Source organism: Telmatherina bonti, assembly GCF_933228915.1.
Source record: "Telmatherina bonti genome assembly, chromosome: 12".
Lineage (NCBI taxonomy): Eukaryota > Metazoa > Chordata > Actinopteri > Atheriniformes > Telmatherinidae > Telmatherina > Telmatherina bonti.
In genome coordinates this window covers 21,818,390-21,834,917 of record NC_136610.1, presented here as the reverse complement: position 1 = coordinate 21,834,917, position 16,528 = coordinate 21,818,390, and the positions used below count along the sequence as shown (strand labels likewise).

General features: G+C 36.1%; 3 protein-coding genes across 5 annotated transcripts in view; 1 reads left to right on the top strand and 2 right to left on the bottom strand.

Annotated features, from left to right (window-relative positions):
* arhgef6 (Rac/Cdc42 guanine nucleotide exchange factor (GEF) 6) overlaps window positions 1–1,779 on the top strand; it is a 31,369-nt gene extending 29,590 nt beyond the window's left edge. For all 3 annotated transcript variants that reach the window (XM_079249931.1, XM_079249930.1, XM_079249932.1), the window contains one exon: window positions 1–1,779. This exon is cut by the window's left edge and continues 555 nt beyond it. The gene's annotated coding sequence lies outside the window, so the exon portion shown is untranslated.
* A 1,189-nt stretch (window positions 1,780–2,968) lies between these two features.
* On the bottom strand, window positions 2,969–4,286 carry cd40lg (CD40 ligand; the record flags this gene model as incomplete). Its single annotated transcript, XM_079250082.1, has 4 exons — window positions 2,969–3,360; window positions 3,472–3,570; window positions 3,651–3,678; window positions 4,074–4,286. 4 exons carry the CDS (start codon window positions 4,284–4,286, stop codon window positions 2,969–2,971), a joined length of 732 nt encoding a protein of 243 aa, XP_079106208.1.
* Window positions 4,287–6,494: 2,208 nt separating this feature from the next.
* Window positions 6,495–15,251, bottom strand: tmtops3a (teleost multiple tissue opsin 3a; the record flags this gene model as incomplete). The annotated part of the gene is made up of 4 exons (XM_079249933.1): window positions 6,495–6,719; window positions 6,872–7,105; window positions 11,557–11,885; window positions 14,867–15,251. 4 exons carry the CDS (start codon window positions 15,249–15,251, stop codon window positions 6,495–6,497), a joined length of 1,173 nt encoding a protein of 390 aa, XP_079106059.1.
* Window positions 15,252–16,528: the final 1,277 nt, after the last annotated feature.

Here is a 16,528-nt window from a genome sequence, read left to right as displayed (position 1 = left end):
ACTTCTTTTACAACGTGGACTGATTATCTTCTGTTTAAATCGTTTGTTGTTCATTATAGAGCTTCCCACTGAGGAAGATGGACCTATTGTGTCGTCTAGATTAACTTTTTGTTTTCTTTTTTGATATTCACATCACCTATATGCACAGGCTTTTTGAAGACATTTAAGCAATTCAAAAAGGCGAGGTCCTAATCTTAATTTCACTCTCCAAATGCAGCTGTTGACTGTTTATTTAAAAACTGCATGAATGTACAGTGTTTCTACAGTATGACTTCTGCATCAGGAATGTGAATAATCTCAATATATTTGAATATAGACTCCAAAGTTATCAGGGATACATCTGTTTAATATGATAGGAACGTCTTAGCCTAGTACTGTTTATTATTACTAAAATACACAAATAATGACAAAGAGGAAACCTTTACTCTTCATAATAAAATATATTCAAGAATAATTATAAAATATATATAGCCTTGCTTTACTTTGAATTTAAAAATTCTTTATTTATTGTTAAGCCACGTGGTGTTAGCCTTATAGATATAGCTCTGCTGCCTTTATTTTTTCTGGAAATTTAATTGAATTACACTGATGTGTTAAGGCAGAAAAGAATTTTCCTGTTTTGATTAAAGAAGCAGAAACTCACAATCTTCCTGTTCCATCCTAAAAAAGGAAAACATATTTAAGCAAATGAGTCAGCTTTAACAATTGAGAGGGTTTCATTTGGTTGGTTCCCACAGAACTGATAGACCAGCTGAGGAAATGATCAAACAGGGGTTTATATATTGGCGTCATACTAGAATGTTTTAAGTGCCTCCCGAAGGGGTCAATAAGAGAGCTTAAGACTGATTAGGACTGTATGTATAAATTGTATTTGAACTGTCAAAGGTTGTTTGTTGTAATGATGCGCATGTTGAGTCTGACAACCAACAGGGCTTTGCATGCAAATTAAGATGTGGCTTCTTTCAGAGGAGCCACAATGGTACATGAGATTGAGTGAGCACTGACAGCACTGTTATCTAGTCTTGCTGCACTGCAAAGAGAAGCAGTGAATGTTTTGGAAATGCAATAAATGACTGCTTTACTGATTGACCTCTGGCTAAGCCCTCACACTAGTGGGTCAGATGTGGAGAAATAGCAATAATAAGTGAATGAATAAATCCAGTTTAGATTCCAGAAAAGGGCCAGACTTTGTGATTCAGCCAACACAATCTGGCTACTTATTTGCCTTTATTTATATCCCCCCCCTTTGTTTTATTTTAATTAACAAATCAAAACATAAACTAACAGTCCCTGCATGGGTGGTTCTGTGTTTTGCATGTACTTCTGTACAGAAACTGCAGAGCATTGTGTAACAATGGTTCATCTGCAAATGCTCTGTTACGCTCAGATGCACTTCTGTGAGGTTAATGCTTGCTGTGCTATTGGAGCTGATCTTTATTCTAAGCTTTTTCAGGGCACCTGTTCAGCAGGCAGACTCCTTAGCGTTCCTGCCAATTCCTGTACAGTTGTACGTCTCAGTCCCTCCTCGTGTTTGTTGCTGAAATTTACCCCTTGTCTGTTTTTCTGTGAAAACAGTTTTCATGTCATAAAGCACCACACACTGTAATCTGAAATTCCCCATAGCCTCTGAGCACTTACTGGGGTTAAGAGATTAACTCCAATTCATTTAAGATTTTATCTCCAGACCACTGTGTGTTGGATTTGTTTTTAAAAAGGTTGTTCTATGCAATTATTGTTGTTGCAAGTGTTGCTTTTTTGTTGTCTTTTTTTTTCTAGACACCCTGTACTTTGTTTGGTATGATTGTTCTTTTATTAAAAGTTTAATACAACAAGTGATGTTAAAGTTTTGACACTGGTTTACCACAAGAGAAATGGAAGACTATTCCCTTATTTTACACTGGAAATCCACAGATGCAGGTTTTTCCATGCCCCATTCAACTCGTGTGCAGTGCAGGAATTTGTAGGTTGCTCAGGTTTGCTATAAAAACCCTTTACAGGATGGAAGGAATGACTAGAATAGATAACATCCTGTAAAAGAGCCCTGCCTCTGCATCTACACACCTCCAAAGAGATTCACACTTTCCATGCTGGTATGCTCCTTCATCTGAAGCGCTTTTTTGCAGTGCTAGCGTAAACTTGCACTGTACTATATTTCACTTATGGTGGGTTGACTAATAATAGTGTATATTACTCAGTTATATTATTTACATCTAATGTCACGCTAAACACTTAAAAAAAAAAAAAAAAAAAAAAGTTTTATGTAAGAATTTTCCAACCAAGAAGCTTGGTAAGCTTTGAATGGTCTCATTTGGCTTCTTAAGAAGAGTCATTTTTGCCGTGTGGTTTTATGTCCTAGAACTGTAAAGCCATTGTGGGAGAGGCTGAGCTAACATGCAAGAAACTGCATGTTATGCTTATTACAGCAAAAAAAAAGTTTAATTTATTACCCAGTGTCCCTTGGAGGATTACGTTTAAAATGGCAAAACCTGACTTATATTAGTATGGCTTATCAATGAACCTGGATACATCCTAATCACAGTGCAAGTGCAATTTTTTTATGACTTCTACTTCTTCACTGGAATTACTTTAATTAAATTAATTTTGAAAAATTAATATTGATTGCAATCTAACGGCACTTGATGTATAACTCGATACATGATACAAGAAACACTTAAGAGAGTTTGAATAATTTAAATAAAGAATATCCATTTCAGTTCTTTCATCCAGACAGTCCAACAAGCCAGTTTGCATCAATAAATACAGAACAGGAATAAAAATATTATATACATTATTTGCGTGATTTAATAAATTATAGTTTTGGAGTTTGGATTTTGTCTTTCAAATTCACCAACTATTTATTCCAGTCTAATTAAGAGTGGTCTCTAATTGAATATAAATCCATAAACCATGTGCTCCATGAGTTCCCGCTCTTGAGCCACTCTTAAGTCCATTGTTCTCACACGGAGTCCTACAGTTTATACATCCCAAATGTTGTTGCCTCTTCTTCATAGTCCACAACTGAGAGGTCTTGTACCCAAACACTGAGTTGATTTCCTTTTTTCAATGTGAGCAGCTCCATCTGTGTAGCTGTACACATGTGGGGATCCAGCAATGATTCGCTGCTGCTTGAGATGCTGTTGCTGTTCAGGCTGCAGTAGGCTTTCATCACAATCTTCTCCTCTCCGGTTTCTGACTCCCTCAGCATCACCCTGCTTGCCAGTGGAAGCTTAGGGTGACCTTTGGAGAAGGTCACCCTGGAGTAGACATAGTAATTACCTGGCTCAAGAATAGTCAGCCAGCTGTTTTTATAGGAATTGATGTTTTTACGAAATGAGTTCTTTTCCCACTTGAGTAAACCAGCTGGAGAGAGAGAGAGAAAACATTTTTTTTTTAAAAATATGATTTTCTAAATAGATTCTTTGCTAACTACTTTTTCAAATGAAAACAAAGTAATTTTTTTCAGCTCCTTACATGATTTCTCTTCTTTCTCTGTGTGAGATCGTGGCTCAATTACCATGCGTGCCAGAGCCAAGGAGGACGCTTCTTGTTGTGTTGTAGGGAGATATCCAACTAGAGAAGAGAATTGCAATTGTATTTTTTCTGTATAACTTACTGTGTAATTTTAATCAGAGAAATTTATATTTATGTACCTCTTTTATCAGCTGAGGGACTATTGTCCTGTATAAAAAAGAAAACATCAGGATTAGAAATAGGAATTTTATCACAATGCTTCATGCATATTTACAGCTGAATTTATTTATGTCATTGCTCACATGCTTGTCGTGCTGAACGGCAGATAAAGTGTGATATCCACATTGCATTAGAGCATTTCCTGTGCCTCTCTCACAAGTTTTAAGTGTGATTTTTGCATGCAGCAAAATGTGTGATCAAGCAGTGCTTATAAAAAAAGATTAATTTAAATTCCTTGGTATAATCCAAACCACAAAGAAACTTACCTAAATACTAATGATTTCTATGTTTAATTGTTCAAATTTTCTCAATGAACTTTCAGAAAAAAGACCTAAAGTAAAAAAAAAACCAAACAAAAAAAACAGTTTACAGAAACTACTTACAAGTAAAACTGTTTTGTCTTTGTAGAACAGATAGAAGAATCCTCCAATGGACAAAAAGAAGTGCAGCATCACTACACCAGCCAAAAATTGGATTAGAGGCTTATTGTTGTGGGCCGGTGGTGAAAGTTGTGCTGGGATGAGGATAGGCTGGGACCTGCCCAGTCGTGGAGGCAATGGCGGTGGAGCCAAGCTGGTCTGGTCAGTCCTGATCATGGCGGAGAAGCAAATTGAAATGTAGAGAGGCCTGATGTCTGTAACATCCCATGCGGCTTTGAGCGAATGCTCTCTTCAGCAACTGAGTTTGTCTGTCTCTACTTCCTGGAAGTTCTGTCCTCTTAAGTTTAGTGACAGATATGACTTGATCTGCACATGTGTGCGTTGTGTGAAATACCTCAAACCTTGTCTGACTTCCTTTTGGCAGGTATGTGTAACAAAGTGCCAAAGTGACATGGTGACCTTTTGTTACAATGTAAAACCAGTGCTCCAAACAGTGCTAACAAAATAATATGACACATACTATATTTTTGTTTTTGAAAATAGGTATTAAAGTATAAAGTACAAAAAGTATCTGTTGACGGTTCATTGTATTTTCAGAGTTTTAACCATTTTTCTTTGTTTTCATTTGTGTTTGTTTAATTTGTACATCTTACATAAGGTGCCGCAAACAGCATTCAATAAAAAGATCAGTGTAATGGACCAATAACCACATCAATGAACAACATAACACTGCATTATTTTTTTATTCATAAACACCAAATACATGAACCTAATTAGAATAGCTGTTGGAAGTTTGCTGAATTGATTTTAGTTTAAAGAGTAAAGGTCTACACACACAAATTCTTCCACACATTAAGTATACTTTGATGGTTACTAGATATATGTAATTTACTTTTTTGTGGTAGCTGAATCATTTGGAATCAGATACATTAATGGTTTTGAATAACCACCCTTTTTAAGTCAGACAAAAGTGAAACACTTCTCATGTGGTACAATTTCTTGGCCACTCATGGTGTTGCAAACAAGCTTAGGGCTACGATGCTGTCATCATATGAAGGTTTTGCTTTTGTGGTGTTGTGGAATTAGCAGTGTTCAGTCAGCTGCGCTCAGTTACACCAGAGTAAATCATTTATTCTTCTTACAAACAGTTGAAATAGTAAATATCAGTGTAATAAAATCCAAATTGCATGGCATCAAAACATCAACATTTTAATTTGGTTGGCTTTAAAAAAGTAAAAATCAACCAAAGCAAATGGTCTGAACAGCTCTTTAATGCTGATTAAACTGTCAGAGCAGTTGTGACTCACCAAAGATAAAGTTTTGACATTAGATTTCTGGTGAGTTTATATTACTGTTTTGTCTTAAAAGCACTAAATATGTATTATATATGTATTTTATAGTTTACACTGTGCTATCTTTATAAGAGGGGCACAGATGCAGTGTTAATTGAAGCTGAAATATAGTTTACAAAAAGAAAAACGAAAAAAATCGGTCACGCACAAAAGATAAACAATCTAGCACTATGAAATGCATGCACTCTTCTGAACTGCATGTGTTTAAATACAGAATTGCATCCACCAAAAATAATATTTTTCAGCAGCTCACAAGCTTCCCCTAATGGTTAGAAAATATATTCAACTGGTACGGGGCACCTTTTGTGCTTTTGTGCAGAATAAACTAAACATGAATAGCAAACCATTAATTACTTTCATTATTTTAATATAACACCAAAGATCCCATGTTTGAGCCAGAATGCTGCAGTTTATCATTGTTTCATATTTATATTGTATATCACCTTATAAAAACAAATGGAGAAAAGAAAGGATAGACAGTTTGAGTGGAAATGACTTTATTTAAATAACATGAAATGTAGATTAACACTTGCAAATTGCAGCAGATACATTCTTAAGTGTTCAGAGCATTATTCCAACATGCACACAATGACATTAGCATAAAAAAGGCTTGCAAGTCATAATGCTATATAAAAAGCTTACTGAAACAAATGGCCCGAAAGCGTTATTTATTATGAACCATTATTCCATAATGTGAGAGGTTGACGTCAGCAGATATAAAGTCTGTTGAGACCTCCTCCTCATAAAGCAGGGACTGTTAAAATCAACGCTTCTGGCAGTGAATACACAGAATGGTTTCAGAGTTACATTGTAATACTAATGCAGAAATATAGAATGTGTTCACAAATGTTTCAGCGCCATGGTCAATGGAAGCCCAACACTGACACTCAGAGGCTTGTTCTTACAGCTTGTTCTCTTACTTTACATTCAGGCCTTAAAAGATGAGACTATTTCAAAGCAAAAAGCAGGGCGTTGAGACAGAAGGGGGGAAAAAAGCCATTTAAGCATTTTTTTTATTCTGTACAAGACAAAAATAACATCCACAGCAAGGCAGGAGAAAAACAATAATGTTTTATGGAGTGTAGCGGACAAACAGAATGTGCCGGTTGTTGTGTCGGCTGCAGAGGGCAGTGTTTCTGGTGCTGCTCACAGCCTGAGGTTGTGAAGAGCTGAGGGAAGCCTGTCTTTGAACCCGGTAGGCATCTGACACTTGTGCTCTTGGAGTTGGGTGCTCTTCTCCTTGAACAGTCTGGGGCTCCTTGCTGCACTTCAAGAAGGCTATAAAGCATCTATAAAACTTGGAAATTGAATGCAAAAGAGTGTTTGTTAGTCCAAGCAGAGATTTGGTTTGCAGTCCACACAGATCAGTAAAGTAAGACTGAATTTGGCTGAGAGCTGATTAAATAAAGGATACATTTAATATAGTTCACACCCTGTTAGTACTCTTACCTGGTTGTTGAAGAAAATGTAGATAACTGGGTTGACAACGGTGCTGAACTTGGCCAGGATGGAGGGGATCACACTAGCCATGGGAGTGACTAGTCCTGTCCTACCAAAAGTAGCAACGAGTGCCATGATGCCATAAGGCATCCAGCACAGCATATAGCAGGACACCATAGACAACACCATCAACAAAATGTGCTGCTCTCTGCGCTGAGCTGCCAAAAGGTTGATCTTACCCACCTGGAGGATAAACACAGTGGAGGACAACAAATACACAAGTAAGAAATGTCATTAATGTCAAGCTGAAAAGAAGAATCATATCTGTTTCTGTAGATGAAAAGATGTTGAAAACATGTGGGGTCATTCCTGTTCTACATGTATTTGGTTGTTTTTATTTTTGTTTCATTATCTGAGCAATTCTTTCATTAATATCGAAGCTGCAGTGTACACGAGTAACTGTGTGCAAAATCGTTTCTGTTGTGCCATCTAGTGGTTGACTGAAGAATGACTGTGAAAGGCACAACTCTGCATCATGTCACTTACTGTAAGTGAATCCAACAGAGACATGAATGAAGTGAGATACAATATGAAATACAGCCATTATTCAGTATATTTTATTCATTATATATAAGTCATTTTCTTTTTTTTTTATAATGTTTGCTAAAGTAAAAAGCCCCACCCAGCTGAAAAATGTTAGTTTTAAATAACGTTTGACATCTTATAAGCTTTGAATATTTGCTGATCATTTGATAAATGATTCACAAATATTTATTTTTTATATACATTAAGTTAATGTATTAGTGAACCAGCAGAAACTACTTTTATGTAATTATATTTTGCTGCTGTCACCTGTATACAAGGGTGTCTATGCATTATTGTGTTGTTTTTCTTAGTTAAGCAACTAATTTGGATATTTTCTATTATGGGATTTTATAGTCATTTGGCAAAGTGACTTACATGTGAGAAGTGATGAATTAACCATAGCAAATAATCTAGCTTGTGGGTGAAACAAAGCCAGAGTACCCTGAGAAAAAACATGCACAAAAATAGGCTGCTGTTTAAACCTCCCCTCAACTGAGGCTCAAACCAGCAACCTTCTTGCTATGAGGCCACAGTGTTAAGTATTATGTCACTGTGCAGCCCAAAATCTTTAATGTAATAAAAAATCTATGATTTTAATATAGACTTCTTTCATCCCAACATAAAAACAGACTAGAAAACCGCTCAGAGAGCGCAGACATCAGCCATGCAGCTCATTTCCACCCATATTGTGAAGAATCCTTCTAAAAGCTCCTTTGTCCACTGTTTCTTCCAGATCATTCCCAAAATTCAATAGAGTCTAAATTAGACCAGGACCCATTTCTCAGAAAAAAATAAAAATAAAATAATAATCCCAAAATAATCCCAAAAATCTGTCCAGTAGTTTTTGCATAAAGTTGCTAACAAACAGACAGATAAACATGGGCAGAAACATAACCTCCCAGGCAGAGGTAAAAATGACTTAAATAGGAGTTTTCTGTCCACTTTACACTAGATGCGCCGATGTGTTGGAGCTGTGGGGGACTAAATTTAGCTCAGATACATAATAAGTCAACTAGTATATCAGAATTCTATTTGGGGTGACTGTCACTTTCTCACTATTGATTGTGGTCTTCAGAGTAATTCCTGCTGTGATGCTCAGTGTGGGACTTTATGAATAAATGAACATCTCTGTAATGTTAAAGAAGCCCCTCACAGGTGAAGTCAATGCCCTTTCTGTTAAATTGTTGCATGTTTCATACACTCAAACACAAGTCTCCTGTTAAGCATTGTGACCTACGTTGCTATGTCTTCCTGATTCTTTATGAAGTTACGTCCACAAATGATTGTAAAACCCTTAAATTAGCAGTGATTTTGGCAAGTTTAACTTTATTTTTGTCCTTAATTTTACTCAAACAACCTGAAAAGCATCTTATCTCAGCCATGTTGTCTCAGTGAAATTACATGCAGCTGAACTGCGATAGCCAAAAATGTTACAATGCTGATGGGTTGCATTGTAGTACATTTCAATTAAATGATTTGGCCTTAGTACAGCAGCATTTATTTTGTCAGTGAATTTAGTTGTGTTAAATTTTGGTGGAAAGACACACTGAGCAGTAAATCTCAAGTGTGAGAAAGTAAAAACTATTTGATCGCAACATGAGAGCAATCGAAACGTAACATAAATCTGTCACCAAAGAGAAAAAAATTCAGGCCGGCTTGATACGAATGTCACAGCTCCCTCAATGTGTCAGTACAAGTCACCTTTGAGGCACCAACATGAGGTTCCCCAGACAGATTGTTTCTAAGAAAAGCTTATGCCAAGACTCTTATTTGGTGCACAGCTGAGCCCTAATTCAGTGGTGAAGCAAATCTGTCTGCGGTTCTTTTCTGCTCTGACTCCTTTACAAAGTTTAAAAAAATAAATAAATTATGTAACACTGGGTATCCAATGGTAACAGGTTGTTTCCATGATCTAAAAATATCTTCTAGGTGATTCATTCATGGGAGTAGTAGAAGCAAAGACCATGGAGGAATCCAGCACCAACTGGGAGCCTGTAATTACCAATTATATGTATGACTGGCAGGTTTATATAAACTCCACAAAGACGAGCATGAGTCACTGGAAACGGAGAGGGGTCATTGCAGAGGTCACTTCAAAGATGCACAGCAGAGCTCCCTGGAAAACGCCATCCCTCTTTCCTTCTCTTGCTGGATAAATTGATTCTCAGATTGTAAACACAGACCAGTAGATTCACACGTCTTGAAATCACCTTGAAAAGCTACAACCAAACGTTGGTGGAAATTTGACAACCACTGCTCAGCTTCAAAGACAAAATCTTGTGACTGAGGAGGACATTGACAGCAGAGAGAAGCAATGGAGCCCACATTAGCAGAGCTATTACAGATTTAGACTTCAGCAAATTTTGCTGAGGAAATTACATCACTGGTCTGCACCATATGTGTCTTGTTTTTAGTCAATAATGTTGGCAAAAGTTGTATAAAATATATTAACAATGCTGCCCCACTATTTCCTCATGATGATAAGCTTCAAGCAACTGGCTGAAGACTGTATGAAATTAACTATCAAGCAATTCTGGGTACTTTGAAACCACTCAGACATGTCAGTAATGCCTGAATCACAAATTAAATATTGTGATTTTGATGACATTTGTTTTTAATGTATTGGAACTGGTGGTATAGAGAATGATTGAATGAATATTTTCAATGGTTTTATTATGACAAACAAATGCATTTTTAGGTATCTTATTTTGAAACATCAGTGAGGTGCAGTAGAGGTCGAGTTAAGGTGTGGATGACTGAAAAAGTGTTCAGTGTTTTCTAGTCAGGCAGACCAAACTATTGTTTCAGTGCAAAAGATATCACTTTGTGATGATTCATTGTGCACCTAGACCTGCACAAATGTGACTTCTGTAACAGGAAACTATCTTGCTTTCCAGCCACAGAATTCAATTTTTTCTTTTCGTTTCTTTTTATATCCATCTAGAATGTACTAAAATCTTATTTACATCTATATTTTAGAATCAATATATTTAGTCCTGTGGACTACTTTTACAGCAAACATTCTTTTATTTTTTTATTTTTGCTGTCATGTTAAAATAAAGTTAGTGAAATTTCAAGCAAGAAACTCTTTCCAGCTGTTAGGCGTAGATAGAGGTTGCATTTGTATTGCAGCTATTGACATAGGAATGGTTGAGATAATAAGAGGAAAGGAAAAACTCATTAAGTCAATTTGACATTTCCTGTAAATTATAATCATACAAAAGCATGATGAAAAGAACATAGATCCATCAACAGGACAATGATCCAAACTACAACTAAAGATCTGCAAAGGACGATAGTAGGAGATGCAAACTGGAGGTTTTGACATGGTCCTTGGGGTCCATTTAACAACACATCATAACAATCTGTCAGCACTGAGCAGCACTGAAAAAAAAATCTTGCCAATTTACCAATCAGTAAAACTTTTAAAGAAAAGAATTGAAATTTTGAACATTTTGACTAAGTGACTAAATGTTTGCTGTATATACAATATATATATATATATATATATATATATATATATATATATATATATATATATATATATATATATATATATATATATATATATATATATATATATATATATATATATATATATATATATATAGCCCTGCGATGGACTGGCGAGCTGTCCAGGGTGTACCCTGCCTGTCGCCCAAAGCCAGCTGGGATAGGCTCCGGCTTCCCCGCGACCCTGAATTGGAATAAGCGGTTCGGAAAATGAATGAATGAATGAATGAATATATATATATATATATATATATATATATATATATATATATATATATATATATATATATATATATATATGTATATATATATATATATATATATATATATGTATATATATATATATATATATATATATATGTATATATATATATATATATATATATATATATATATATATATATATATATATATATATATATATATATATATATATATATATATATTTAGAGAGAGAGAGAGAGAGAGAGAGAGAGAGAAATTATATATTTGACAGATTATTCTGTAAATAAAAATACCTCTCACTAAGTTAGCTTGGGTAAATTTTGCATGATACTGTGCATCTGATTAGTTGGTTGTTGAGTTTATGAACTTACCCTCCTAATGACAACCAGGATTCGTCCATAAGAGTAGACCATCAGTAGAAGGGGCAGTAGAAGACAGAAGATGAAGAGACAAAGCACATATGAGACACTGGTTGGTGTGCGGAGGTGCCACTGGACAGAACAAGTGGTACCGGGGCCCTCCAGCCCGTAGCTGCTCCATCCTAAAAAGGGAGGTAATGTCCAGAGGAGTGAGTAGAGCCAGGATCCTCCTACACACAGCCAGGCCTTCCTGAAGTTTGAGATGTCCGCTTTGGAGGAGTGGAGCACAGCAGTGTAGCGCTCATAAGAAAGAACTGACAAGGACACCAGGGACACAATACCTATGAAGCAAGACAGGAGAAAACACTAAGATGATCATATCAGAGGCCTCATTTTCATTACTCCTTAGAAGGATGCTTCCCATTTACTTATTTCCTAACTGCATTCACTGACTTCCTGGTCAATTCCCAATATTGAGAATGAACTCAGAACTCATTTACACCTGCAGATTTCATAGAAGTGTCAGATATAAACTAACTTCTGAAAATAGCCCTGGCTCAGACTCTGTTTCACAAAAACCAAACAAGATAAGTAGTCATTTTTATCATAAAGGACATTTCATACAACAGATATTTCTTTACAACATATAAACATAACAGAAAAGCAGCGTAAATTATTAAGATTAAACTAGAAGAAAAATCAAAATGCATACTGCAATAAAATATTTATAAAAAAATATCAGTAAAATGCAAATTAAAAAGAACAGTGGACAATAAATTATACAACAAAATAAAGAAGAGAAGAGACAGAGTGTAGGAATCTCTAATTCAGAATGTATAAAGTCAGTAGATAGAGCTGCAATATGGACAAAGTAGTTTACAATAGAGCGTTAGACAGTACTGATGCTGAATGAAGCTGTTTATATTGGACAAATGGTCTGTTTCATTTCTTGGAAAACCAATCTCATTACAAAAATTTAATAGACACATTTGCCCGCATGAAAAAAAAAACTATAATGTCACAAAATAGTAATTGTGAATATGTGTTGAGATAAAGTGATGCAGACTTTTAGACAAACATGTATAAGTTAAGATGAGTTTTAGTCCCCCAACAATATAGTTATTAATGTTTAAGCCCTCAGTCACATGTTTACTTTTTGTTTGTTTTGTATGTCTATCTCCAACTTACTGTGACTGACAGAAAAGTAGAAATAAGACAACATATCTTTGGGATTCAAACTTGGGTTTTTGTTGCATCATCTATGATGTGAAGGCGCTTCTCCAGTCTCATCTTAATTTCAATGTTTTACATCTAATAGATGAGCGAAGTCAAACTTGTGACAGTTCCATGTGATGCAAAACACCTGACATGTTGCAACTTGCAAATAATTTTCATTTTATTTGTAAATGTAGTCATTTTTACCATATTTGAGCATTAATTGTAAAATTACTATTTTTGTGCTGTTGTCAGATAGTTCACATTCTGGAGTGAAACTGTGTTTCTCCCTTTCAGGAGAATATTATTGAAGCCTGTGATTCCTCTCATGTCTATTTTAACAGAATTTAGACTTAAAGTAATAATCTAATTCCTTTTTATGTGCTTTTATTCATTGTTTGTTTTTGTGTGTGAGGAACAAAAAGATAATTGCATCTTAAAATTTGTTTTACAGCATCCGGTTAAGTGATGATAAAAGAGTCATCTTTGTTGGTTTATTCTTTGTTTTTGCTTAGTTACTTACTAATATCAGCACAGATCTTTTCTGAACATTCATTACTGTTACATTTCAATGTGACTTTTAATAGTTACTCTTTATAATTGCCAGATTTCTAAATGAAAGTTGAAATTCTTGAGAGCTGTTTGATGGTTTGCAATCACATGTAATGTGTATCAACCTCAACCTGACTGTATTGAGTGTTAGTTAGCTAAAGTTAACAGAATCACAACCTAATATGTATTAATATAGTATATGCTTGCTGCAAGTTTAATTGAATTTTGTACTTTCACGCAAGCCTTTATTTGAAGTTATGTGAACACACAAGGTTTTTCAGCCTCTTTCACTTCTTACACATTTCTCATACAATAACCTATGGTTGCAGATTCAGTGTATGTTGTGCATCAAGTGTGATACATCAATAGGATGACCATAAAAAAAATCTAACTATGTGACAAAAGGCTTTCTACTGAGAGCTGTGTTTACAGCTTTCATGTCCCCATCATAGGTGGACATCATATTATTAATGCTGATGTATTGTGGAAGAAAAAAGTGAACTATCAAAAAAGGAAGAAAAAAAAAGAAAAAGGTCAGAGGGTCAAAACTGAATTAAATCCATTCAATGACATTGTGGACCTCTGCAAACCTTACCTGAAAACATGATGAATGGGCTGCATCAGCGCTATATCACTGTCATTGACCTCGTGTGGCATCGCGCAGGTTTATTCAAATGTTTGAATGATATTTAGAAAATTCAGTATTTGGAAATGAGAAAAGTAAATGGAGCAAACAGACATCAGAAATCCAACCAAAATGACACCTTATTTGTTGGTTTGTTTTTTTTTTGTTTTTTTTTTACCTTTGTTCCCACTCATATATGTTAGATCTTACACAGGATTTTCAACATCAAACCAGTGACTTTCAAATATTGGTGCAGTTCTCTGTAAGGACCACTTACTTTCTTGTTACATTGACAATATAATGCTTCCCTCCCCATCTTCAGATGCTGATTTTTGCGGTGAGATCCCACATTAAGCTGCAGAGTGTCCTATTCATTACCTGACACTTTTCAGTATAAACTTGGCCAGCAACTCCTTGTTAACATGAGTCTTGCTTCAGATTATTGTAAAAGAAAAAAAAATTACCTATTTCCTTAATTGTTATTAAGTTTCACTAAAAGTTTTTCAGACTTCCAGATAACAATCAACATTCACATTTCCCATTTAATGACATTTTTAAAAATAATTTCTGAAGTATTAGATTTTTAAAACAGCCTATGGATGTCAACCTATTGCCTATTTCATGATCACTGCTTTGTGATCATAAAATGTCTTCATTTTTAGACACTTTCTAAGCTTCAAAGATGCTAACAGGAGCATCACTGGGTACTTTTAAAATCAAACTGCCACTCCTGTGAGTTTCTTGTTGAAGCTAAAGTAACAAAACTCCCAATTTGAGGGTGCTTCTCTTTTGAAGTGGCACCCTAAAATGTAAACTGATGGAATAAAAAAAAGTATACAGTACATCAACACCTGGGTTAGGCTTTGTGAAATGGGAACATAAACTAGTCTGCACGGCAGGAAGTTCAGCAGTCTGTAAATGGCCACTTACCAAAAAGGGAATTAGCGAAGCCGTACCACTTACAGCCGTGCTCCCCAATGAGCCATCTGCCGTGCAAACTGGCTGCGAAGCTGAATGGTGTCCCGAACACGCACACGAGGATGTCGCTCAGGCTGATGTTCAACAGGATGAGATTGATGGGCGTCCACAGGGAGCGAAACTTTGCGAAGACGAGCAGCGTGACAAAGTTGTTGAGGATCCCCGCCACTAGAATAAAGCCGAGGCATACTGCCACCGCCGTGTGGCCGGTCCGGCTCAGCCCATGAGGGCTCTGGGGCGCCGTGGAGTCGCGCAGGGCGGCGTCGGTGCTGAGGCTGGGGCTGGAGAAGGAGCTGTCTGTGGTGCTGAAATTCAAATCGTATGAGTGAACGACCATAGCACTGGGGCGAGATGTAAGAGCTGGAGAAGAGCTTAACACAGATCGAAGCCCAGAGGCAAACAGCCACAGCAGCTGTACTCGATGTGGAGGCCAGAGTGAATGAGGAGAGTTGAACGTGGCCAGTGCACTTCTTTATACATCCTGCAATGCAAATACCCCCACCCCTTTCACTTTGCCACACACAAACAATCACTGTATCTCTTCTTCTTTTGAAACTCCCCCTTAGTTATTTTTACAGGTCCCTTTGAGCACAATGGCGCGTGTAAATAGAGTAAATCTTCTCAAACTGATAGTTTTTAAACTGCTGAAGCAGTGAGAAGTGATTCAGAATTGCAGGGTTACGTTTGAGTTCAGTTTGGGTTTTATGATTTTTCATGGTAGATGTAGGTCAGATTAAATGATTGTCCAAGCTGAACTTCTAACTTTATTGTTACAATTGAGGGAATTACTTAGGGTGCTCTACTCCAGAAATACAGACTTTGTTGCCTGATTCTGCTAAGCTCTGCGTTTCCTATTCATTGACTGTTTTCTGTGCCTGACTGCTGCTGTGTTTAGCTGCATGAAGCAGGTTCATTTGAGCACAAAGCAAGTCACCTGTAAGAAAGCTTCACTCCTCTTCAGCATATTCTTTTCTGCACACCACTCTGTGTATAAAATGATGTACAAGGACATCATGTTTGCATGTGCCAACTTATTAAAAATTAACTGTAGTCATAATTTCTTCAAATGTCATCATTAGTTTCTTCTCATTTCTATATTGAATGTACTTACCTGGATATGAAATGAATGTGAAATGTGTATTTAAAAAAATACATAACCTTACTAGAGAGTAATGTTTGCATAAACCAGTAGCTAACAGCTGTACACACAAAGTATCCTTTTTAATTGTGATCCTTAAACTTCCTCAAAATCTTAACTTGAGCCTACTGAGGCTCCCCCAGCCTTACCGTTTGGTCCCCATACTTAAGACTAAGTTATTTTTATTGTCCACGTCTTGGTACCCCCTTTTTCCTTTAAAACTACCTCAATTCTTATTGGCATAGATTCAACAACTGGTTTAAAACTTTCCTCAGAGATTTCAATCCATACTGAAATGATAGCATAACGCTGTTGCTGCAGATTTGTAGGCTGCATTTCCATGACATTTCCATAAATATTCCAACTCCACCACATTCCAAAAGTGGTCTTTGAGATCTGGTGAATGTTTGAGGCTATTAAATATAGCCACCTTATTGTCATGATCAAACAAACAAACAAAAACAGTTTGAGGTGAT